Genomic DNA, 26,448 nt, shown 5'->3' with positions numbered 1-26,448 from the left:
CTGGATTGGAGCATTAGATTCAGAAAATTAGCCATCTGATAAGATTAATTTCCCAGGGAATTTCCATTCACATAAATGAAGCAACAGTAGGCTCAAAATGGCTAACAATCAGCAGTACGTGACTCTACGGTCATGTTCAAAGAAATGCATTTTCTTTATCTGTAAACTAGTAATTCAATAGGACATGAGGCAAAAGGACGCACACAAGAAAAGATTAACTTGGAAGATATCATAAAATCTCTCACTTTACTGCTTCTTCAGAAGAAGACTCTGTTTATGTATAAGTAAGAAGAACAAACTTGACATAGCTTCTAGTAAGCTTACTGGGATTTAATTTTTTTCCAGTTTTGTTACATGTTCTAAATTAAGGGAGGAAATCGAAAGAAATAAAACAGGCGTCATGTAAACCCTTTATTTAGGACCCAATCCCTTGTGAAGTTCTACATGACACCCACTGGAATGAACAGGAGCCATGCAAATTCTGCAGTTCTCAGGGGATCTGACAAAGGAAGCTTTGACTCCCAAAAGCTTGTACCTTGGAAATCTAGTTGGTCTTTAAAGTACATTTGGACCCGAATCTTGCTCTTCCCGCACGATTGTATCCTTGTCTGTCTTATCCTTTCACCCTCTAGATGGTGGTCTTTCCCAGTAACATTCACATTCCCCAGCTTCTTCTCCTTACACCCCGACTCCCCAACTTTCTGAAATTTTCCTTCATCCTTTATTGAAGTTCTCTGGCAACTGCAAGACTCATGCTGGAAGAACTATTATAAAAAAGAAGACATCTTCATAAAATTATTAATGCCCTCTGAAAAATGCCCAGAAATATTACATTAGCTGTGATTACAGAACCTTAAACAGAGGACAAACAGAGACAAATGCTTGTAACGAAGTCTTTATAACCCACTTAGTAGTTTCATGAACCTTGAGTGTTCCTAATAACAAAGTCCTTATAAAACATTCAAGTCTTCTGGTGACTGTTCACCCAAGATCAAAAGCTATTGACAGCGACACGGTTTAATAACACATTTTCTTCCTTTCATGGGTATTTGCTTGTCTTGGAAAATGTCAACACCTTTTTCTCAGCAACTGAAGGACATTCCATTGTGCCAAACATTGTGATGCAGTCTGTCAAAAAGCCACAAGGATGATAAAGAAGCAAGTCTTATTAGGACAGGTATAAGGTATCCTTGGCAGAAAAGATGATGGCGCATAATGCATATTATAAATTCTCAACCATCTATAAATGAATTCTGAATAGAGATGGGCATGAACAGAAAAAAAATGAACATGATGTTCGTTGTTTGTTGCCATCCATGAACAGGGAATCACGAACATTTACGAACACGACCTGTTCACGAACATGTTCATGGTTGGATGTTTGTGGGGGCCAGCAGGCTCTCCTCCAGCCATCATCCAAGTAGATCCCTACTGCACTACTCCCAGAAACCTGACCTGAGCAGGCACCAGGAATTCTACCAATAATAAATAATAGATTGGCCCCAGAGCTTGGCAGCAGCCCTGGAACTTGAAGGGGTAGATCCCTACTGCATCACTCCTAGAAATCCTACCTGAGCAGGTAGCAGGAAAGGTACCAATAGAAAATAATAGCTTGGCCCCAGATCCTGGCAGCAGCCCTGAAACTTGAAGGGGTAGATCCCTATCCCACCACACACAAAGAAAATTCAAGCTCCAATGCACTCTCCCTGTCTATCAAAATGCCAACAGCAGCTGTCTCTCCCTCTCCACAGTCTGCAAAGACTGAAAGCCAGAGCTGGGAGCCCTCCTCCTCCCCTCTGGTTTTTGCTCTCTTGTAACAAATTTGGTGCTCCACACTTGGAAGGAAGAGCTGCCTATCAAGCTAAATTGGGCTTAGATTGGGGTTTCCAGGGCAACAGCAGGAATTCAAACAGAGTTCAGACAATCCCTTCCTACATTGCCAAGGGAATTGATTGCAGGTGCCAGACTGTCTGGCTTGACGAACAGCAACGAAGGAGGCTTGCAACGACCACCTGTTCGTTTAGAATGGGGCCTCACGAACAGCTTGTTCTTGAACAGCAGATTGGGCTGTTTGTGACTTTTTTTTGTTCGGATTGCTGTCCGTGCCCACCTCTAATTCTGAACAACCCTCAGAAGGTTCTATATCCCAGCAAGTCCAATGAGGTTAGGAAGGCTCCCACTCTCCTGGCTTTCCATAAATTATTTAACACTGGATTATTCAAGAGTCCTTTTTTACACAAGTAGGAGGGCTGCATTGTATCAAAATGGTTCACAGAGATACCTTGGAATGGGGTAGGGACTGTGGACTATAGAACGGTTTACTGACTGCTGTTGTAACCTAATGCACTGTTTATGGGATGTTTTAGCTGTAGTTCATACTGACATATCCTATGTAATCCACCTTGAGACTCACTGAGAAAGGCAGATGATAAATAATGTGAATAAATATTTTTAATTTTTAAAAATAAAATTAAAAACAGCCATATAGTAGCAGCATTCATACATGTGTTTCCTAGATGGAATGGAAACCCCGCACATAGGATGGATAACTGTATTAAAATGCACTATGGGATATGAGTAGGATTACCATTTTTTCATCAGTGCTCCCCTACCTGCCGCTGGCACTCACTGGGGCAGCATAGGGGAAATGGTGGGGAAAACCACATCACGTGATGCTGCTACATCATTTCTGGATGAAAAACTTGGAATGTTGTCACTGTGCTGCATGACATTCTAGATCTTTAGGGTAAAAACCAAGTGCCATTCCCTTTGTCTCCACCTCCTAATTCTCCTGTTGGTTGCTATACCACATGGGATACACACATTTCCATCTACATTGTACCAGGATAAAAATAATTATGCCTCGCTTGGGCTGTGCACATGCATTGTTGATGCAATGACATTGTGCATCTCTGCAATGCTTCAGCAATCTTCAAAAACTCTATTTTTGCACTCTGCCAAAACCCCTGTGTTGTAAGATGGCTGTTGGAATGGTACTCCAAAACTGTATAACAGAAAAACACTGAGTTGCAACATAAGAGGTTAGGATCAGTTTTGGGGAGACTTGAAGGATCTTTCTCAGTTCCCATTATGGTACACTGCCCCCTGGTTCTCCTCCTCTGGGCCCTGAGTTCTGTTCAACAGACCCTAGGAGAACAGTTTGTAGGTAGATGGGTGGGAAGAAAGGAGGAAAGAAGGAAGGCGGGAATCAAAGACTTTTTTGGGGAGAAAGCAAGCAAGCAAGAAGAAAAAGAAAGAAAGAAAGAAAGAAAGAAAGAAAGAAAGAAAGAAAGAAAATGTCAGGTGCTCAGGATCACCTGTCATATTCAATATCCCCCTGCAGCTGAAGCTGATGTTGTTGGGGTGATTCTGTTATTTGAACACGGGGTGGAAAACTGGGAACAGGAAGTGTTTGTTCTTGTTGAAATCTCTCCCAAGCCTCGGAGCCTGCTTGACCTTGAGCAGTCCATGAATCACACAGCCTGTTTTCCTGTCTGCAGAGTTAGAGGACTGTTAGGAGAAAAGGGGGGGGAATTAGGAGTAGCCTTGGGGAACCTATATCTGTTTGTCCATAGCTGCCAGTCCTGGTAAGGATGGCGTAAGTGTATGATATTGGCATCTTATCAATAAAGAACTTTTACTCATGAAGTCTCTTGACAGTTGCCTGGCATCCTTACGGAAAGAAAATGACTAGAGGAATAATATTACATTGTATGGTGACTATTCTTGCCACATACAAGAGCATCTCTTTCTGCTATTTTAGTTTATTTGTCATTATATTACATTCACAGGAAATGCTGAAATTGCAAAGCATTTGCAAAAGACGAAAGCAGAAGGCATCGGAATCGCTAGAGACTGCTAGAAATTAGCATGAGAGGCCTCACAGCAGGCATTGCTCTCCGACTTTATTTCCCAATCTTTGGAAATTAGCTTGTATAGGCAAACAGCTGAAAATGTAATATTGTTTTAAAAGCAACAGGCAAATAAATTAGGTAATAAACAAGGGCTTTGGAAGGGGAAGAGTAAATGCATTCTTCGTGAACTGGAAAAAAAGAGCAGCTTATTAAAGAGGAAGTATACAAAACCAGATCTAGTCTCATGTGGTTTGGCAAAAGACTGTGTTATTTCACTGTAAAGTTTTTGTGACGTCTTAGTGTATAAAAAGGAGGAGGCTGAAAGACAGCATGGTGGATCCCAAGGGATATATTCCAATATATCACTTCCAATATATTCTGCTACCTTTACCATTTGCATGGGTTTTTCATCTGCAAAGCAGTAGGTCACTATTTTTTTTCTTTTCTGAATAAGGAACAAAGTCAGACAGATTGATACTTGGCCAACAACATTCTATTACAGATATTACAATATTATTATTATCTCTATTTTCCACAGTCCACCAGATGTTTGGGCTGGAATATCTGGTCCCTCACCTACTTGGATTTTATCCAAGAATCTAGTCAGTGAGATATTGCCTTGGTATATGGCATGTTCCAAGTAGTGGGGCTGTTCGCAATGGGCCACTTGTTATCCTGTCTAGTTAGGTATTTAGTTAGTCCTTTTGGAATCACACCTAGTGCTCCTGTCACAATTGGAATAAGCATTGTGTGTTTCTCCGGAGATGCTGAACTTCACATCTTGATATTTTATCTTTTCAGTTTCTTCAATTTGTCTCTCCCTTGGATTGCCACATCAATCAGTTTGACCTTCTTATGTTCAAGCACAGTAATATTCAGAGTATTAAGTTCTAGCTTCTAATCTGCTTGGATTTTGAAATCCCACAAGAGTTTAACTTTCTCATTTTCAACAACTGTCTTGAGCTTATGTTCCCACCAATATTTCATGGATGGTAGCTTGAAATTTTTGCATCACTGCCAATGCAGCATTGCAGTTTACTTTATTATGGCAGTTTTTATAGTCAGTTTGTGCGATCTAAGTGCACCCACTGATAAGGTGGTCAGCTGTTTCACTTCTAGTCATCATCATCTTTACCATCAGTATTCTTTGCATATTAGCAGGGCCAGTACGTCCATTGAGGCAGATCTGGCAACCGTCTCGAGTGCTGAGGCGCCGGAGGGGGCGCCGGGGGGGGCGTCATGTGGAGCTGGCGGAGGCAACGCTGGTGACTGAACAGGAGGGCTGGAAAGCCGCCTGCACGCCTCCCCAGCTGCCTGCTGCACCTGGGCCGCAGCTGCTGCAGCGTCCCAGCCCTCCCACTCAGTTGCCCCATGCTGCTGCCGCCACCTGCACACAACCGCAGGCCAGGCGCAGCAGGTGGCTGGGGCAGCATGGGGCACGCTGCACAATGATGTCACACGCAGTGACATCATCACGCAGTCTGGGTATGCATGTGGGGGAGGCAGCAACAGCCCTGAAGCTGCCCCCGGCCTCAGGTCCCAGAAACTCTGGCACCGGCCCTGCATATTAGTTGGTTACTTTGCCAGGCCTCCATATGGTTTTTCAATGTTCCCTATATTCATCTTTTGTTCCCATAATTATTCTTTCTCTGTAAACATCAGTCAGTATCTTCTCTTTCTTGCTCTTGATGTAATCATTCAGCACCCTTTTTTCTTTTTATGTTGTTTTTCTGTTTGTTTTCTTTGTAACAATCCTCATCCACCATTATTTTGCACCAAATAAAATTGATCTATGTCACTTCAAGAATGTAGGTCATGATTAGATTTTAGGATTTTCCTTGTTTTGCAAACTAATGCAACCAATTCAGTTTGTGTCCAATCTACAATTGAGAGTCCACCACCCTCTGGCATCATTTGGATCTTCCTGCCTGAATTTAATTTTTAATTTAATTTATTACATTTATATTCTGCCCTCCCCGCTTCAGCTTGGTGTAGTGTTTAAGAGCAGCAGGATTCTAATCTGGAGAACCGGGTTTGATTTCCCCATTCATCTGCTTGAAGCCGGCTGGGTGACCTTGGGTCAGTCACAGCTCTCTCAGAGCTCTCTCAGCCCCACCCACCTCACAGGATGATTGTCATGAGGATAATAACATACTTTGTAAACCACTGTGTATGGATGTTAAGTTATCCTGAAGGGCAGTATATAAATTGAATGTTGCTGTTGTCGTTGTCGTCATCATCATCATCATCATCTAGCCATTTGGCTTTCCCAGTCTGTCCCTTTAGGTGTAACATTCCAACAAGGTATGAGATGGAAAACCTTTTGTTCTTACCTTGGTCAAAGTCATTTTCATGACTAGTCTCTCTACACAAGACATCTTACACAGGGACGCTCAAATGACTTACGGTTTGTGTGGTCTCATATTCAAGTATGCTCTGTCTCCTTAGCAGTACGTGTGTATCCACAATGGGAGAACAAGTGTAAGATCCTTCACTTGATCCTACTCATGTAAGATATCTTGTGTAGAAATATTCTGAGAGCTGGAGTGCTCTGTGGTTGGGGGAGAGATGACTCATCATCTCCTGTAGCTTCCCTTTTGCTGGCTGTGAGCTTGCAGTGGGGCTCTATCTTATAAACCGAGTGCAGATGTTTAAATCATTGCGGTGAATTCTCGGGTGGAGGGACTTTCTCCACACGGGGTATTCTGTATTAAACACTTTAACAACAATGGGATACTATTTATTTGTTTGTTTAGAAATTCCTATCTGGATTTTCATCCTAAAGGCTCACTACATAAATTGGTACAAAAACATAATTCAATAATGGAATAATTAAAAACTACCTTGCAGCATGAAATATAATACATATCTACGTCAGCTGTATACACAAATAAAAACCTTTGCAGAAGCATTGAAAAAAACAATAAAGAACAACCCAACAGCAGACTTACGGTCTCATCTCTGTTCTTGTCAGGGATGATCTCCCACTGACAGGTAAACCAATAGCCACGCCATCTGTAGATACTTTTTTTTTTTTTTTGCTGCACAAGATATAAGAGGCAGGAAAAGCCTGACACGATTTTCAGGTGTTTTACTGACTTTGCCATGCAGCATGTGTGACAGGAAAGCATTCTTTTTATTTATAAGGGCCTCTCTGATACTTGAAAATAAAAGGCCTGAGAAAAGTCCTGTCCTGTAGTTACGTTTGCCAGATACACTACTAAAATGTATGGCTACTTTTTAGTTCCTTTTATTTTTAGTCCAAAGTCTTCCTTTCTAGGCAGTAAGTCACGGGGTTTGAAGGCCACACTAATACATTATGTGATGTTCTATGTAGCTTCACTCATTTTTTAAAAAACCATTTTTTTTGGCTTGGAATATATATCTCAGTGGTTTGTAACGCTTCAGCATTACAGCCCTGCATGCCTCTGTGGTCTGGAAAAAAATACCTCCTGCTGCTTCCTTCCTTCCTTCCTTCCTCTCTCTCTCTCTTTCTCTCCTTGTTCATTCCCTTTACCTGCTTCCCTTTATCTGCAGAAATCGTGCTAGAAAGACGCTATACTTCTAGGTGTTTAGTGAACATTTAGCGCAACACCGGGACTCGCTGAGGGATTTGCCCCAGCTCTGTAGCTGCCACTACAGGCAAGCAGGAGAGAAGTGACTTTCTTTCTCTTTTTTTTTCCTGCATCCCCTTCATTTCCCAGGCACCTCGAATAGTATTTTGATTGTGTCCAAGGTACCCGGAATATCATCAAAATGTAGTCCTCTGGGGTACCTGGCCAATTTTTATTAACATAAGAATTAATGAGCAACTTTTATTAACATGCTCCACTTTTTTTGTAGTGGTAGCAGTTAAATGAAACAATGGAAAAGTAATCAGGGAATACCGAGTGACAAGTGGAACCATACTTTGTAAACAGCTGGCTTGTATATTATGGTTTTAGGGCTTCCTTGGGAACTGAGAGCACGTGGTGACAAGTGGGATTTTGTCTTAATGTGCCCCATGTGTGATCTTCATTGTGACCTCAAGGCCAGTCCTTCAGTGTGGAAAATGGGCCTTTCTCTTTCTTTTGTCTGCTTAAATTCTCTGGAAATTGAATACTTTCCCTGTCTTAAATATTGTTGGTATGCCAACAGGCATTAAAGTGACACATTTCATTCAATATGCTCACCACTGGTCTCACTCCCCATACATTTAGTGAATGTGTAGGGCTGTCATATGCACTGAGCTACAGTGTTAAGAAATTGGCAATTTGTGGACTGCACGGCTTGAAGACTGCCATACAAGGTAAGTTGTTCTTTGTATTAATGTTGCTTAGTCATTCTGTTAGTTTTTATCTGTTGACCCAGAAATAACACAGAGGGCAAGCCCTACTTTCTTAATTATGAGAATTATTTAAAAATAAAATAATCACATTTTGTGGTTATTGAAGTCCGTTGACGTCAAAGGACTTAGAAGGATGCAACTCTGCTTAGGACGGCATTGTAAGGATGAACTTTTTTCTGTTATGTGCTAATTTTGGATGTTGCACAGAGGTTCTGTAAATAAAGGGAACACTTCATCATGTGCTCCCATACCTTCAAGTGTAAACTGGTACCCTCCAGGAAGAGCCTTACTGCATGTATATGTTATATATGCCTGCTTGCATAATGATTATGCATGCTTCCTCTAGTGGAGGGCAGCCCCGGCTACTAGTCACTTTAAATTTACGTTCAGTTGCCAGCTGTGAGCGGTTAAAAAAAGAGTAGGTTTGAGGCTTTTATCACACGCAGTCTTCCTTAGGAGCAGCAACCGACACATGTTTAAGTGTAGTTTGAATGAGAGTAAGCACAATATTGTTATTACGTTTATTCTGTCACATTGTATTTATGCATGTTTTTCAAACTGTATGTTTTTGTATAAAGGTTTCTGGATGTTGAAAATAACATTGGTGAGATAACCATCTTTGAAAAAGACCCTGAAATGGGACCCCCCAAATGAACCGGTCTGCCCGTTAGATGGTATAAATTCCAACCTGCATGTACTTGGACCTATACTTGAAGTTTGATCCTATGAACTTTTTGAGTGATCTTAAGGAATACTAATGGACTTTAAAAGTATCAACGGTTCATAGGCAGTATCATCATTGCTTTGCACTAGCACTTTATGTATAGGTCTGTATATGAAGACTGTGTGTATTGATATATATTGAATGGCAAATTGAACTATGCAATAACAATAAGAATATTTTTGCAATTGTTGTGTTTATTTCGTTAGGTTGTCACGATTATTGTTCTCTGTTGCTATCTCGTCTCGTGATTCTCTGCAATTGGTTGCTTGCATTTTTTAGCATTGCCCTTTATAGCTTTACAGTAATTTTGCCGCACTGTGAGTTTACAAAGTATATATTGAGTAACCAGTTGCCACCTTTTCCATCAACAGGACACAGGAAAAATAGGTCCAAAAAGACAAGAAGAATAAAAAAGAAACATTTTGTTGATTCCACCAGACCCTGGGTCTTCCAGATAGCGTCTCTAAATAGTTAAGTGCAGAGGTGTTCCTAATTGTGTCTCATATTTCCACAGCGCAATAGCATATAGTTGCTCCATTTGGAAGGGTACATTTTTGATGCATGCCATAAATATTGTCACCTGGTGTTCAGGTGCACTCTGCAGAAACAACATTAGGCTGGACTACGGGGATTGGTGTTACTCTTTGACTTTCCTTCTGCTTTTCTTGCCTTGCTCCTCTATATGGGAGAAAAGAAACATTTGCCAGAGTAGGAGAAAAAGAGAAAGTTTGATGCACACCATTCTTGGTGGGTCTGGACAAATAAACGTGCTACAATACTTAAGTAAATGTAAGCTGCTTTGAAAAATCAGCAGCAGAAAAATGAGGTTCAGAGGCTGTAGATTAAATAAGGTAAGGAGTGCAGGGAGTTACTAATTCTCTGGTATAATAATTCAATTTTTTCATGGTAGGATTTGTTCTCCAGAGCACTTGGAATAATTAGCATTGACTGGCCTCCTCATATGTGATGTGTCTTTAGGTGCACATTGATAGGATTTCCCAGTACTGACCCTTCCCCAAATTTGCAGCACTGTGTGTATCAAAGGGTGTGCAAGCAAAACAGTTGCTTCTGTGCCTATAACACCAGAGAAGAGAACCTCAATCAAAACCCCTCTCCCAGCCACTGAGCCAGCAATATGACTGTTGTAAACACTTGACAAAGATAGACCAATCCTCTGGTGGAGAGATTGGTGCTTAGCTGTGCAGGTTGGAAAATGTCCCTGTCAGTTACATCCCCTCTTAGTTGCTCTCTCTGCACTATCCCCCAATCTTTTAAAAACAATTTCATGGTTACTGAATACGTTTCTCATTTTGGGTTTTGATTAGTCAATATTCAAATGCAAATCCCCTAGCCCCCAGTTTAAATTTAGAAAATAGTGTGCCTTGGCTATTAACAAGTCTGGGAAGCAGTGTTCTATTGGATATTGAACATGCTTCACAGGTAATAAATCTTGGCTTGTATGAGAATAAGCTAAAGTCAAGAGTTACTGCACTTTTCCAGATGTGATCCCTCGAGGTTCACGCTGCTGCTGCTTCTTTTGACCCTGCTGGTTGTGTTCTTCCCATTGCTCCAGCATTCACAGGCTGCTGTGTTTCTCTTCAAGGGTCAAATCTAAGTGTTGATATAATACATAACACTACTTTCCAAATGGCCACTAGGGTTTTCTGTGCTTTTTGATTAATCACATTGCTGAATACTAGTGAAGCCTGCAGTGATTAGAAGTGCGGAAAGGCGTACTGCCCCATCTTGAGAAAACTGAACAGCAGCCTTCCAAATTTCAATGCAATTCTATTCCTTCCCTGAAACCTCTCTATTTTATAACGAACTTTTCACAAGAGCAATGTCTTGACTAACCTCATCTGTTGTCACATGGCACAGAGTTCTTGAGAGTGATGCTCTTGCTGCTAATTCATCCCACTCAATTGCTGTGAAGATAAAAATGGGAGAGGGAGCATGTGTCCTGCCTATGGTTGCCAACTTCTGTGGGGGGGGGGGCTGGAGATGTCCCAGAATTACAACAGGCTACAGAAATCATTTTCCCTGGGTAAAATGGCTGCTTTGAAGGGTGAACATTATACCCTGCTGCATTATACCCCACTGAGCCCCCCCCTTTCTAAATCCTGCACTCACCAAATCTCCAGGAATTTCCCTGACCAGAGTTAGCAACCCTAATTTTCTTGATAGAAGAGTGGGATATGGTGTGATTAAAAGAAATTAATTAATTACATGAATTTTTATCAATGCATTAGCTTGGATTTCACCTAAACATTCCACATTTTCACTAACCTTCCCCTCCCCGCATTACAGATCCCCCCCTTCAAGCTAATTCTGGAAAGCAGAATTTCAAAGGGCATTTGAGGCTGCAGTGGGAAAGTGGGGAAGTTGTGTTGCATGGAGAGAAATCCTTGCATCTGTGGAAATTTTAAGCAGGATTCAAGCCATTATACCTTCTTAAATTTGCATCTGAATGCTTCTGGGGGAAAACCAGTGTTCCGCCTCTGTTTCTATGCACTGTGTACCAGGCACCTACTTGAAAAAAACATTTCTTCCCAGGCGAACGTTAAGGGCTTGTATTAAAAAAAAATCATTGAAAAAATATTCTTGCATAAACCTATAAAAACATCAGTCATCTTACAGATGTACTCGCAGTAGTGGTTAGTGAGCCAAGGTTGAAGAACATGATTTTACACATGATTTTCTCCCTTCCCCCATTTTATCCTCACAACTGCTTCAGCCACCTTGTGAAGTAGGTTAGGCTGAGAGGAAGCAAAAGGCCAAAGATTACCCTGTGTGCTTAGCAGCCAAGTGCAGAATTTGAATTCAAGTCTCCCAGGTTTTAGTCTGTGTGCCCATTACGCCATATCGACTCAGAAAAAAAGGGTAAGGCGCACAATGGCTTCAATACCCCATAGAATCACTGAAGACAACCACTTTCCTACTCAATCCTGCAAGTAACCTGTAAAAAACACTCTCAATGCATGGGGTGGGGGGAGTGTTAAACCTGTACTCTGCAGATGCTGAGAGGTTAACCTAAACCTGTCTCTCAAGATATGTCAGTGGCTGCAAAACTCATTTTCCCAGATTGTACGGCAGCTAGGAATCTGCCCCAAAATGCATTGAGATGTTAATGATGGCTAAGGCGAGGCAAAAGATCTTTCCAAGAATGAGAGCAGAATACAACCTTCACGAAGGACCCTCAGCATCAACTAGAATCTCTTGGCAAATACTGCCAGGTAGAGTAGAGGGAGGCCTTTTACACATGGGCTCAAGGGCTATTTGCCCCTCTTTTGGCCCTCTACTGTATTGGCTGTTTTGCAGATGTCTGCACAGTATTTGGACCCTTAGCAGTCAGTTCGAGTGTCTGCATTTTCTCAGTGCTCTGTTGCTGAGAGCCAAGCTACAAGTGACACCTGACACAGGTTGAACACTTGTCAGCTTCCCTCAAGTTTTGATGGGAAATGTAGGCATCCTGGTCTTGCAGCTGTAATGTAGAGCCAAGCTGTAAAACCAGGACGCCTACATTTCCCATCAAAACTTGAGGGAAGCTGACAAGTGTCCAACCTGTGTAAGGCGTCACTTGTAGCTTGGCTCTCAGAGTTTTTTCTAATGCGATTCTATGCTGGCTTTAACTTCAGTGCATACAGTTCCATTCGCCTTTCCTTGACCCACTCACCATGCAGTGATTAGTGCCCTGCACCCACCCTGCCTTCCCCTTTCTTCACTTCTGTTCCTTGCTTTCAACTAGTTTTTTTTTAATTTTAAAAAAGTTTTTTTTAAAAAAATTCTTATATTGGGACTGTGAGTTCATTTAACCTCTACATGATTTCCATTTTTTAAAAAAATGTTTCCCAGTTGACCTTGCAACTCAGCAATTCACACATGCACAAAGGAAAATAATGCAGATAGGAGGAGAGAGTGGAGGGAAGACTTGTGAAATGGTGATGACAGCAGTGATGAAAGCAATTAAGGAGGTTCAATAGCCAATCAAAACTGTCCTTTCCAAAAAGCAAAAAGACCATGTGGACAAGTAACGGCTGATACTAATCCAACCCTGATGCAAAAGTGCATATGAAACAAGCAAGAATGAGCCAAATAAAAGAGCTTTTGTTTCCAGAGAAATTAGGAGTAAGGACTGAGAGTAGAAATGGTTGGAGCTGGATAGGAATAAAGGAAAGGAGGATCCCTTTGTTTGTGGGAATGAAGGGGACATTTCTGAAAATTTTGAGGGACCAGCATGGGAGGACACTGGATGTAGAATTGAAACTCTCCAATGTATATTGCAAAGCCATGAAGTAAACAGGAATTAATTGTGTGGAACATCACTATTATGTTTGGTTCTGTCAATTAGAGAAATTAGAGGTAGGGAAAGAGGATGTGTTTTATTCCATATTTTTATTTCATTCTTTGCTCAATTGTTATAAATAGGCATTTACGTGTTTTTTTTTCATTATCAGGATGTGCTAAATAAAATCTAAATTCTTTCAACTGTGGATTTTTGTGGTCTTTCTGCACACCAAGTATCTCTTTATTTGGTCCATGTGAACAGGAGAATTTAAGAGATGGTTAAAAAAAGAAACTTCGATGGGTAATTATTTCTATACAGCTTAACTCCTAGGATAGACACACACATTCATACATACCCAAAGCTTTATGTGAGATGATACTCGCACAGCCCTCAAGTCTGACTTTCTTCACTATGGTGATAGTGGGAAAAGTTGTTAAATAGAAGAATAAAACTGGGAAAAGAAATCTCACTGAAGTTCACTAACTTAACCAATCCAACAACATTCCTGTATAAAACAGAGAAGCTCATAGAAGCTGTTTTGCTAAATGACACACCTGCTCCTGAGGTCTAATAAAATCCTTTTTCTGCTCTGCTGAATCATACAGTAAACCAAAGAATCGCAATTCCAGGGGTCAGAAAGTTCATCTAGTGTAGTGATTTGTATGGGAATTTCCTTAAAGTAACAGAGGGATATTTTTATGTGAGGAAGCACAACCCTAAGACGACTGCAGGTGAGTCAGACAAAAGGGTCATCTAATCCAGCATCCTGTTTCACATAGTGGTCAACCAGGTGCTCTGGAGCAGGCCAACAAACGGGACATATTGGCCAAGGCCTTCCCCGATGTTACCTCCTACCATTCAGAAGTTTACTGCCTCTGATTGTGGATGTTACCTTCAGTCATCATGATTGGACCTATTCTGCAGAAATCTGTCTTCTTCATTTTTAAAGCCTGTGGCCATCATTAGATCCCCTGGCAAGAAAAGCCACAATTCAATTCAATTCCTTGAGTGAAAAAGCACTTCCTTTTTCTGCCCTTCCATATCAGTTTAGGTGTTTGGCATCCAGCAAGACTGTGGAATGCCCAATAGACTTTGAGTGATTCCGCACATGATGGATAATGCACTTCCAATCCTCTTTATAGATCATTTGGAATGGATTTTTTTGTGTGCGGAACAAAGAATCCTCCTCAAACGATTGATAAAGTGCATTGAAAGTGCATTATCCAATGTGTGCAGAATCAGCCTTTGTGAACAGAGGTAGTTCTAGCAAGAAGACGCAATTCACCCAATCAAGTAGGAAATTTTGGTCTCCATTGTAGGACACGCCCAATGGCAGGCATTCAATTTATTCATACAGCTTATCACAGAAAGACACTCTTTTGAGTGTCCAGCCTCAGGCACCAAAACCTTTAGCAGCAGCCCCAGACGGAATCAGTTGCAGAGTTTTCCAGACAGTACCTAAGTACACAGCACATGTTGAACAAATTCAGGATTTATTGAAAGTAAACATTTGCATTGGCTACAACATTATAACTGTTACAAAGCTGAATAAAAGAGCTTAGATAGCAATAGAAAGCAAGTGCAGTAAAAAGTGAATAGAGAAAATATTTGGCCTTCGTGAACTTTTGGCAGTATTTACAGTATGTACAAATTGTTAAATATTTGTAATTTGAAGGCACCATAGGCAAAAATTCGTAGGCTGCTGTAATATCTTGTGCACAAAAATTTTAAGATGTCGATCGGAAAACTGGCTGTTTAAATAAAGGAATGGCTGAAGTTTTTTTAAAATCTCACCCCCTAATTGTTACGTATTGAGTAAGTTAAAAGAAAAATCATTTTAAAGAGCTCAGAATAATGCAGAATGACGATAAAGACTTTGTTTTATTTAAACTGTTGGAAGTAAACATTTTTGTCAGCTATTTGTCAACAGAGAATTCACATTATTTTTGTTCCCTAACAACTACTTGAAATGTCCTCAATCTACAAAATACTAATACTTAACCTACCCCACTGAATTACAAAACTCCATTGCAAAAAAGAAGAAGGAGAAGAAGAAGAAGTTAATGTACATCTCTGGTGCCTATGCACAGACTTTAGATTGAGTAGGAAGTAAATGGCAAATATTCCATCCAATAATACAGCCTTAGGCTTTTAAAAAAAATCTGTTTGATCTTACCCATAGACCAGCAGCAAACATAACACACTACAAATAATACAGAGGAGTGAAAGACTGCATCTACCCTGCACATTTCTATCAATTTTATACAACTTACCATCTGGCTTCCTTGCAAAAAAAAATTCTGTAGATTGCAATGGGATGAGAATACTAGGAAATCTCTGCTTAAGATCCTCCCTATCTCTTTCTCCAGCAACCTGTATGTATATAGTATAGAAATACACAAATTCTTTCATATAGCGAACACATATAACAAAATGCACACCGATAATACTCTCAAAAGGGTGCAACTTCATTTTTTCTCTCTGAAAACTAGGGCTGCCAATTTCGTCAAAAAGAAAATGTCCTGGCCCTTTAATAGAGGTTTGCGGCTATGTTATATACCAGGTGATGCGATTTACCTCCATGCCATGAAAAGCATCAGCTGCCCATTTCCATGCATTCAGCCCCTGTTAAAAGGACAGGAAATTTTTCTCTGCATCTGTCAGCAATCCTACTGAAAACTGGTTTTTTTGTAGTATCGTGGGTGGGGGAGCCAGCTGTACTTTTAAGCACAACCTTCTTGCTGTATGACAAGATGCACGTGTCAAAATGCCCTTTTCTGTAAAAGCATCCTTTACACATGACCTTTGTAGCTCCACACACTGCAAAGAGGTTGGGTTACCAAAAGTTTCATCTAGGGTGGCTAGGCTGCCAGGTGTAGACCCCGAAAGGGTTCCTGTACCTTTAAGAGAAGAAGAGAGACTGTTGTGACTCTTGCAGTTCCTTTAATGTGGAAAGCTGAACAGATAAGACCATGTGGGTGATCAAGTGCCTAGGTAATGCCTTTCACTGCCTGCTAGTGATCCCAGCACTGATGCCGATTTTACCGATTTTTTTAAAAATCACACAAAATGACCTTCAGTGCATCTTTGTATTTGATAAGGTGGTTTCAATGCATGCTACAGTACATCTGGGCAAAACTGGGTAGAACATGGAAAGGAAAGCTTACCTAGACATTTGGTTGTCGATCTACATATGAAATTCAAGACTGGCCCCAAAGAGCTGCAAAAGGGCATGGGCAGGCAAAAAAAAAGAGAAGAGGCAGCAGAACAGGGATAGTTACCCCCCCCCCCCCAGAACTTATACATTACAATCTGTGCTCCTCTCCCTCATGTTTTCAACATACAGAACCTTGGCTGGGCAAAAATAGCTGTTGGATGAAGTCGTAGTGAGGAAATGGACGGTCGAAAAGGGTTAAGTAACCCTCTCTCACCTGCTATTTCTTCTTCTGCTAATGGTGCCATCCCACCCCTACACCTGTTTTTCAGCAGTCCAAGTTCTCAGACCCAGGTCTGCTGCGAAGCAGTTTGGAATTGTAGTCAGAAGACTTTTTGGACTGGTTCTAACTCTTCAATGAAGTCAGCGTGTAATGGTTCATATGAATAGGGCTTGTTTTCAAGCACAATTGCACCGAGTTCTTAATGCTGCTGAATTTAGTACCAGAAACATTTCTAGATCAAGAGGATAGGACACTCATGCACCCAGTTTGGAAAGGATGCCGTTAACCTTCCTAAGGAGGATTGTAAAGTTCAGTGCCCATTACTGAGACCTATGAAAAATGCTTCAACCTAGAAAGCCAATGGGGGTTAAGTTAGATGGCTCGGTTAGAACATTTAGCAGAGGCAACTGAATTCATAGCTAGAGCATGCCTTTCCTCTTTCTTTTCTTTTGAATATACTTTGTTTCTCCTAGTTTTATTAAGAGTTTTAGGACAGTTTCTTAGTATTCAGTATGGGTGGAGCAGAAAGCAAAACTAGGGCTTACGATGTCAACAAGGAACTGAATCAAGCTACCAAGAGAGAAGTCAGCTATGGGAGTGGAGTTTGCAATCTTTCAATTAGAAAAGCAGAGATTAGTTGTGGGAAGCTTTTCAAAACATGGAGAGAAATGTTACCACCAGCTCTTCGCTGTTTATCAAGCTGCTGTTAAAGACACAGCAGTACAGAAGAATAGAGGCAGAAACTAACAGGAGTTAGCCCTAATCTATGATCAAATACTAGGGAGTCTCATCTCACCCTTCCTCCCCTAGTTCTCCTAGGTAAAATGCGAATCGCTATTTACTTTTTTCCTGGGAGAAGTTTCATTGACTAAATTCAGTGGTGGTGGAAAACACCATCAAGTGACAGCTGATTTACAGCAACCCTGCAGGAGTTTTCAAAGCAAGAGGCTAACAGAGGTGATTTTCCATTGCCTGCTTCTGTATAGCAACCCTCATCCCTCTTGGTGCCCCATCCAATTACTCTCCAAGGCCAACCCTGCTTAGCTTCTGAGACTGAGCTTGCCTGGGCTATCCAGGTCAGGGCATATCCAGAGTAGGATCCTCAAATCCAATTTGCCTAACTAAACAGAACACCCTCTTATCAGTACAGTCTTGCCATCTCTTTCACACTGGTAAGTTGTAGTAACAGAGAGCCAAGCTACAAGTGACGCCTGACACAGGTTGGACACTTGTCAGCTTCCCTCAAGTTTTGATGGGAAATGTAGGCATCCTGGTCTTGCAGCTGTAATGGAGAGCCAAGCTGTAAAACCAGGACGTCTACATTTCCCATCAAAACTTGAGGGAAGCTGACAAGTGTCCAACCTGTGTAAGGCGTCACTTGTAGCTTGGCTCTAAGGGGGAAATTGGCAAGACCCAGTTAGCTCTCCATTCACCTTGAGGTAGAGCTTGTAATGAAGATATTTAACATATCATTGAGGGATATTTGGGGCGAGTCAAACATGTATTTGGGTCATGGAACAGTCCTCTCATGATATTGTACCATCTCAGAATGGACAGGAGAGAAACCTAACATCATTTTTTGACAATACACATCTCCATATATATATATATATTCTCCATATACAGGGAAACTGCCCTTGCATGTTCTTGAATGCTATTATCATGTGAAAGGACTCTACCACATCAATGCATGCATGCTGGAATTACGTCTCAGTAAGTAGCCTAACAAGGAATTCTTCAAGGAATTAACTGCAATTCTATACTGGAAAAGTCTTTCTGCTTGTTAAACAGATCTTACAGGCATAGCAGTCCTGTCTAGAGAGAAAAGTTGGCCACCCAATTGGTGTGCATACACACACCACACACATGCAATGCTAGCATCACTGAATCTCCTATAACTATGCTGACTGCTTACTCAATCTATGCTTGTCTGAAAGAGACAGTTAAAAATAAGAGCTGTTCCCTAAAATTCAAGGCAAGCTGAACAAGTAGTTCCAACTTTTTTCCAGGCAAGCCTCTTGTGCTTTTTTAAATGCAAGGGAAAGTTGCACATGTTGGATTTCTGCCTGACATGCAGTTTTAAAGCAACAGAACGTTTCCCTGAAGGCAGCAACTCTGCTTCACTAAGGATGCCTCAACCATGATTAACCCATCCTGCTGTTACCTAGAAATTCATAGGGTTCTTAGGAAATGTTATTGCTGGGAGAAAATTTTTGCAGTGTACAATTTCTTGAAATTTGGTATGTTTTAGAGAACGGGAAGCCAAGACATCCAAGCTCAGATATTCAATCCAGAATGTACACACATTAGTGAAATCTCTGACTTCTTCCGAGGGCATGAATAGGCTTGGAAAAGGGAAGTCAGATTTAGACCCTTATGGACAACTCACTTGTAGAAGTTTCATTTTAATGATGAAATACAATAGCATCCCAGGAAAATGAATTCGAGAGAGATAAACCAAGAAGTATGAACACAATGCTTAGTTGGACACTGTTGCTTGATCAACCTTGCAAACACAGGCCGCATGATGGGAGCTCTTTCCTTGACATATAGTCCCATGGGCTACATGATTCTGATGGATGGAAACAATAGGCAGAATCAGGCACAGGGTTTTCTCCTAACTGACCCAGGTAGGAAAGAGGGCAACCATTCACTGAAAAAGAACCACAGTTAACCCCAACAAATTTACAAGCACAGCATAGCCATAAGATCTCGCACACTACTGTTGACATAAGCATGAAGAGGTCCTACATTTATTTTGTTAAAAAAAAACAAGGTTATGGAAGGGGCAGTAATGAATGCAGGTATTCTGGAATGCATGAAAAACGAGCAAGTTAGTGAGCAGCATAATATTCTTGGGAAGGAAACTGAAGAGAGGAGAGATAATAGAGGAGATGTTTCATAGCAGCAGATGTGGACGATGAGAGGCAAGGGTGGCTTAGGATGAATGGCAAGAATCTCAAGACTTTCCGTCATGTTTGGCTTTTCCACCCAAAGATAGCTGATCGCTTCGCAATGGTTGTACTAACGACAACTACCTACTTGAGATGGATTTGCAAGGGGCATCTCAGATAGCCACTCAAGGCCGGATGACAATTTGAAGCCATTCGTGCCCACCTTGCAGCCACTGGAGAACTGAAAATGAAATCTATTAGTGGGGAAATGTCTGAAGCACATCTTTCATCAGTTGTCCAGCAGAAAGGAAGCCTATAGGAACTTTCCCACCATCTCTGTTAGAGGTGTGTGTTGTGCATCCAGTGGTGGCCTTCTGTTGCAGCGCTGCTGCTGGATGAGACCAGTGGTCCAGCATCCTGTCTCACACAGTTACTCCAGAGAGCCAACAACAAGGCATAGAGGCCGAGACCTTCCCCTGATGTTGCCTCCTGGCACTGGTATTCAGGGCTTTACTGCCTCTGAATGTGGAGGTTCTCTTTAGGCACGATGGCTACTAGCCACTGATAGACCTATCCTCCATCAATTTGTCCAATCTCTTTTAAAGCCATCTATTGCTGTGGCCATCACTATATCCTCTGGCAGCAAATTCCACATTTTAATCACTCATTGAGTAAAGAAGCCTTTCCCATAAAACGCGTAGATGGGGAAAGATCAAGTCTGCTAGTCTGTCTGTGGCAGTAGAAAAAAGCAAGAGTCCAGTAGCACCTATAAGACTGACAACATTTGTGCTTTCTTGTAGGTGCTACTGGACTCTTGCTCTTTTCTAGATGGAAAAAGGCAGTTAGTGGGGATTGAGATAGTAAGATTATAGAACTGCATCAAATATTCTGAAGATTGTCCCTGTCTGACATTTTCGACAGAAGTCCAGACTTACGTGTGATTCTGCGTGAGTTATAGTAAATGTCACAAAATGGATGAAAGTTGATACTTGCAGGACAATTCTTAGCAGAAGGCAGACAGGAAATGTCAAAAATGGTTGTCTCATCATTTGCTTTGGGACATTTACAACTTCTACTACAGACCAACACGACTACCCACCTGCAAGCAACAATAGTAGGTCTTAATCTGATAAAGAAGGGATGTGAAAATAAAGGCCGTTTCCACACTGCTTTAAAATAGCAGCAGGCTCCTGGAATGCTGGCGGCTTCTTTGCACAATATGAGCTGAAAAAACGCCCTGCATCTGTTTTAAAGAAAACATTGCGTGAAGAATTCGCCAGCGTTTTGTGAGCCTGCCGCTTTTTTATGGTAGTATGGAAGCAGCCAAAGTATGACTTTTTCCAAAGATACTTGTTTAGCATTTGGATATTTCAGAAAATGTGAAAATGTCCTTGTCATTTCCTGCCAAGAATCAGTTTTTTCAGAATTGCCATTGCATTAGCCATTTACAGAAACATACCGGATTTTCAACAGTCTTTGAAGCAATGTACATGTGCCATTCCGCTCAACACATTGCAACAATAATCATGAACTGCTCTTATGGATCCTCTATCATAAACCAATTCAATCAGGATTCAAACTAGTTGATGAGCGGATTCAGACAACCACAAGATGCTTGCCATTAGGTCACAATAGTCTGGTTATTTGTAGCTGACATCAAAAAGATGATCTTCTTATCAGTGGGACGAACATTCTGATTACTGCCCTATGTGTATACACAGCAAGCAAACTGCCTGAATCCACTGTAAACTCCTTCCCTTAATATGGCCAGGAGTGGCTTTGCCCATGCGTGATCAATGAGAACACCATCAACTAATGACTGTTATGTGTGAATGGTTCAACACAATTATAACATTAGCAATGGAACTGTCATATGATCTCTCATCCCCTCCAACACATCCCTTGTCAATGGAGCCAGTGCACATACTCAGTTTCTAGTGATCAAATGCAATTGAGTATAAAGAAAGCAACAGATATGTATGCGCATGAACTAAGCTTTCACGATGGCTGACTCTGCCTCTTCTTATTCTCTTTTCCATTATATCCATCCTTTTGATCAGTCTCTGCAACAAGGCATTTTCTTGTGAGAGGGTACTTCTGGGAGCTCTTACCCAGGCAACATGAACACTAAACAAAAGAGATAGCAACTAATGTGGAAGCTTGATGCTACCCCGGATATTTTTGTGCTACACAGTTTGGCTATGTTCATTCCGTTATCCCAGCTGGACTAGCAGCCATTGCCATGGAGATCAACCAATTCAGTGTGTCTGTCAATTGCAAAAACACCGTATGAGGAACTAATATGAAGAATTGTCATCAATATTAAATGTGCTTCAGGTCACACATAAAACAGTACATTTAAGAAAAAGAGCCCATTTCCGCAGATGTCTCAGTTAACTGAATGTGCTTTTCCCTCCATTTATTAATTTGAATGAGGTTTTTATCTGGCATCCAGGAAATCACATGATGTTTCAACATCTTAAATTAAGCCATGTTGGAGGCATAATTTGAGAGGTCTCCTGTTATCATATGGCTAACTCCATCAGGCATACACTGTCTCATGAGACAATGTAATCCTGCAAAATGCTCAGCACCCTGTAGGATTGGTCCGCAGGTGTGCCTTGCCTTCGATGAGACAATAGCATTATGAATTAACATCACCATTGCTATTGGTAATTTTTGGTGAATTCCAGATTTTGGTTTTTTGTACTAGGAAACCTTTTGTTTCAATGCCTGTTTTCCATCAGGCTGACGTTATATGGAATTGAACTCATTGCTGGCTTTAGTACTATCAACAAAGAAGGTCATGACAATAATCCTGCCAAATGCTCAGCACCTTGTAGGATTGGTCTGCAGGTGTGCCTTGCCTTCAAGTCACTGAATTAAACTTTTTCAGCTTCTAATTTGGCAAAAATTACAGGCACACTGTGGCATGGTCCAGAGGTACAAGTAATTCTTGGGCAGGGTGTAAGAGCAAGCCTCAGACCCATATGTTCTTCCACAATGGATGCTGATCCTTTAATGTGAACTGGGATTTATGAAATTGGTCCCCACTCACATTACCTGTTAGTCACAAAAAAGAGAGTGGGTTCTATGAAGGTGGTGCCAGTTCATGCTAAAAATCTATCCAAATTGGGAGGGGGAATGTCTTTGAGAAAAAGATCCATCCTACAAGAGATATAACCAATGTGCTACATGGGAACTCAACCGATAAGATCCGAGTCCCTCTGTTTATGGATGCATGGATGAACCTAAAAGGATAGATTCATAAGGTCATTTCCATCAAACATACACACAAATAATCATTTCAGATTAAGCCTCGTAATCCAATGAAACACATGTTGGCTCCTGTAAAACATTTGTGCATGTGCCATTCCTGAACCACAAGAATACCGCCATATAATTCAGGAAGAAAGCAAATAAAACAACTGAACATCCCAGGCAATGAATTCTAGAATCAAAATTCAGGGCCACACCAATGATAATTTGAAAATCTGATAGAAATAGCACAACACAGTTCATGTTATCAATCTGCCCCTTATGCACTGACCGAAAGATTTGTACTGCTCCAAAAATAGGTGATCACTGATTAGTAGTTTGTGTTTAGGAGACTGACTGAGAGGATGCATCAGGATAAAACCTTCAAGGACATTATCTTTCAAAACTGCACTGGAAAGAATGAGAGCCAAGCATGATCAAATACATGCTCTTCTGTCTATCAGTAATGAAGTAAATGGGTTGGATCCAGTGATTCCATTCTGCCAAGTGGTATCTGATAATTCCCTTCTGCTCATACTTTCTGCAACAGAAGAAGATAGTCACTGGCTCCAACTGGATAGAAGGGAGGAACTAGATCTAACCTTTTCTTTCTTTCTTTCTTTCTTTCTTTCTTTCTTTCTTTCTTTCTTTCTTTCTTTCTTTCTTTCTTTCTTTCTTTCTTTCTTTCTTTCGGCAAGTATATGAATAGAGCAAAACGTTTTTCTTCCTGTAATAGTCTCGGGTGCTGTACATTTTTTTGTATATAGTAAAATGAATATATTACATAGTATTTCCATTTTATTTATTAAGACCCAGGCAACTACTTTCTATGGTGTATTAAAACATGAATATTCTACTTATTGCAAAATATCCCGTACCATATATGTTTCCACTTTTTTTTAAAAAAAATGTCTGTTACTGTTTCAGTCATTGCAAATTTAAAATACAGGTATACAGTACTAAAATGATCCAATTTAAGTCTTCAATATAAAAATATCAGCACAAAACTCCTTTTCAAATTCTGTTTATTGTGAACAACCCAAATGTCTATTTAACTATCAGCTGCATTATATCAATACCTCTGTATCCCTCCAGTTGCTTGCTTGCTTTCCTTTCAGGTACTTTGACGGAATAAGAAATGCTAGGTAAGAAAAATGTATTCAAAGGGCTAATTTGTTCAGATGTTCAGAATAACAATAAATTAGCTTTTCCCCTCTCGCCCCTTCTTCAGTTCAAAATCCAGCTTTGAGACTGAGGAAGGCTTCCAAATCACATCAAGGAATTAAAGTGGTCCTTTTAACCAGTAGCTGTTTGATTACCAATGACCCGGAGGATCTCTTTATGAATGCTTGGCTCTTGAGTGTTTATACTGGTATCTCCTACTTGGCCATCTTCATAGCTAAAAAAAACATACAGAAGAGAAAAAATTAATATTTTGAAACCTCCTGCTTTATGAGAAACAGGCTGATCCTCCCATCTTGTATATGGTTTGTATTGGGAAGAAAAGAAGGAGTTGGCAACACTTCTAGTTTAGGTCTGTTCACTTAAATGGTCAGTAATGGCAGAAAGGCAAGTTACTATAGCACAGAGCTGTAGTAATGCTAAGACTTCATTCCCCGCTATCACTTTTTGCAGTATAGAAAGAAATGCAGAGGTAGTGTCTAAGGCCAGTCCTATGCCAGAGCATCACAGCCGGGGTGAGGGCAAAATTGTAAGTTATGCTATGCAACAGCATCAAACATTCAAGCACACTGTATTTGCAACAGCATGGCCCAATTTTGAAAAACGGGCTGAAAGTTTGTTCAACACAAACCTGCAAAGGGGAGGGCTGTCCTCTTGATTGACCCATCCACTTGATGTATTTTTATGGATACCACTATACACTGTTGTGTATAGTGTTGACACTGTTCTACATAAGGCTTACTCCTAGCAAAGCCTAATGAGGTTGACAGTGCAATCCTAAACAGAGTCACACTTTTCTAAGTCCATTAAGTCAATGGGCTTAGAAGGGAGTAGCTCTGCTTTGGACAGTATTGTAAGCGTGCAGTTTTCTCTGTCATATATTTATTTTTATTTTATTCAACTTCCCGTGAGCAGGCTCAAGGCGGCTATTCTTAGAGCTTCCTGATCCTGAGTTGTATATAGATAGTGACAGTATAGCTTCAGTAGTGAATGTGGCCATTCACTTTAACAATAACATCAACTGCACTCTTCTAGACATATTCATGCCTCACTCAGAGCGGTGAACACAGTCAGTGTTATTATTATCCCCACAATATAGCTGGGGAGCTGGGCTGAGAGGAGCCACTTACCCAAGGCCTCCAGCTGAGCTCCTGGCCGTAGTGGGATTCAAACCAGCAGAGGGCTGATTTGGAACTTAACTACTATGCTACGGTGGCTCAGTCTTGACTACCCTGTCACAGAGCTCTAACATATTCTTTAACCTTTCCACACCTGGGACCTACAGAACATGGAACCCATGGAGCTGTAAGCATATGATATCACATTCATGTGACATCAGAGTCACATGACAAGAAGAGGACCGCTACAGTTATGACCTCACTAGGGGTGTGCAAGCCAAAAATTTTCGGCTATAGCCGAAAGTAGAAAGCCGAAAGAAGATTCTCTATCGTTAAAGCCGAAAGCCGAAACAAGAATCTCTTTCGGCTTTCGGGATTCTTTCGGCATTCTTTCGGCTTTTTTCTATGGGAAAATGCCTCCGTCTTCCAGGACGCCTGGAGGAGGCATTTTCCCACCGAATAAGCCCAAAATTGGTGGGGACCTTCCTCTAACCCTTCTCTAACAACCACCCAAGTTTCAGACAGATTGAACTTTGGGGGGCCATGTTATGGCCCCCCAAAGCAGGTCCCCCCATCCTCCCATAAGAAAGCGAAGGAGCAGCATATTGTTAGCATGCTGCTGCTCATCTTTCTTCATTATTTCCTATGGGGAAAAAATGAAGAGGCAGGCTTCCTTTGCCAGGGGTGGCATTTTGCATGCAAAATGCCCCCTTACCCTCAGGGGCCCTTCTCCCACCCCTCCTCCCACCCCCCACCAAGGCTCAGCCTGCTCCCACTTGGGGGGGCCATTTCATGGCCTCCCCAAGTAGGTGCTCTAATCTCTACCACTGACAGCTGGGGGAGGCTTGTGTTGCCAGGGGTGGAATTTTGCATGCAAAATGCCCCCCAACCCTCTGGGGCCCTTCTCCCACCCCTCCTCCCACCCCCCACCAAGGCTCAGCTTGCTCCCACTTAGGGGGGGCATTTCATGGCCTCCCCAAGTAGGTGCTCTGCTCTCATCTCTACCACTGACAGCTGGGGGAGGCTTGTGTTGCCAGGGGTGGCATTTTGCATGCAAAATGCCCCCTTACCCTCAGGGGCCCTTCTCCCACCCCTCCTCCCACCCCCTACCAAGGCTCAGCCTGCTCCCACTTGGGGGGGGGGGCATTTCATGGCCTCCCCAAGTAGGTGCTCTAATCTCTACCACTGACAGCTGGGGGAGGCTTGTGTTGCCAGGGGTGGCATTTTGCATGCAAAATGCCCCCCAGCCCTCTGGGGCCCTTCTCCCACCCTTCCTCCCACCCCCCACCAAGGCTCAGACTGCTCCCACTTGGGGGGGCCATTTCATGGCCTCCCCAAGTAGGTCCTCTCAGCCCCTAAAGTCCACCCC

The 26,448-nt window shown here is 41.6% G+C and overlaps 1 protein-coding gene across 1 annotated transcript in view; it reads right to left on the bottom strand.

The window, feature by feature from the left end:
- Positions 1-23,709: 23,709 nt before the first annotated feature.
- PARP8 (poly(ADP-ribose) polymerase family member 8) overlaps positions 23,710-26,448 on the bottom strand; it is a 184,000-nt gene continuing 181,261 nt past the window's right edge. Inside the window, exon 26 of the mRNA XM_054986734.1 lies at positions 23,710-24,178. Coding sequence (XP_054842709.1) covers positions 24,076-24,178 — 103 coding nt within the window. The 3' untranslated portion in view covers positions 23,710-24,075. The remainder of the gene's footprint in view (positions 24,179-26,448) is intronic.

The sequence above is a fragment of the Eublepharis macularius genome, chromosome 8, assembly GCF_028583425.1.
Source record: "Eublepharis macularius isolate TG4126 chromosome 8, MPM_Emac_v1.0, whole genome shotgun sequence".
Lineage (NCBI taxonomy): Eukaryota > Metazoa > Chordata > Lepidosauria > Squamata > Eublepharidae > Eublepharis > Eublepharis macularius.
This window is presented reverse-complemented; position numbering and strand designations above follow the sequence as displayed.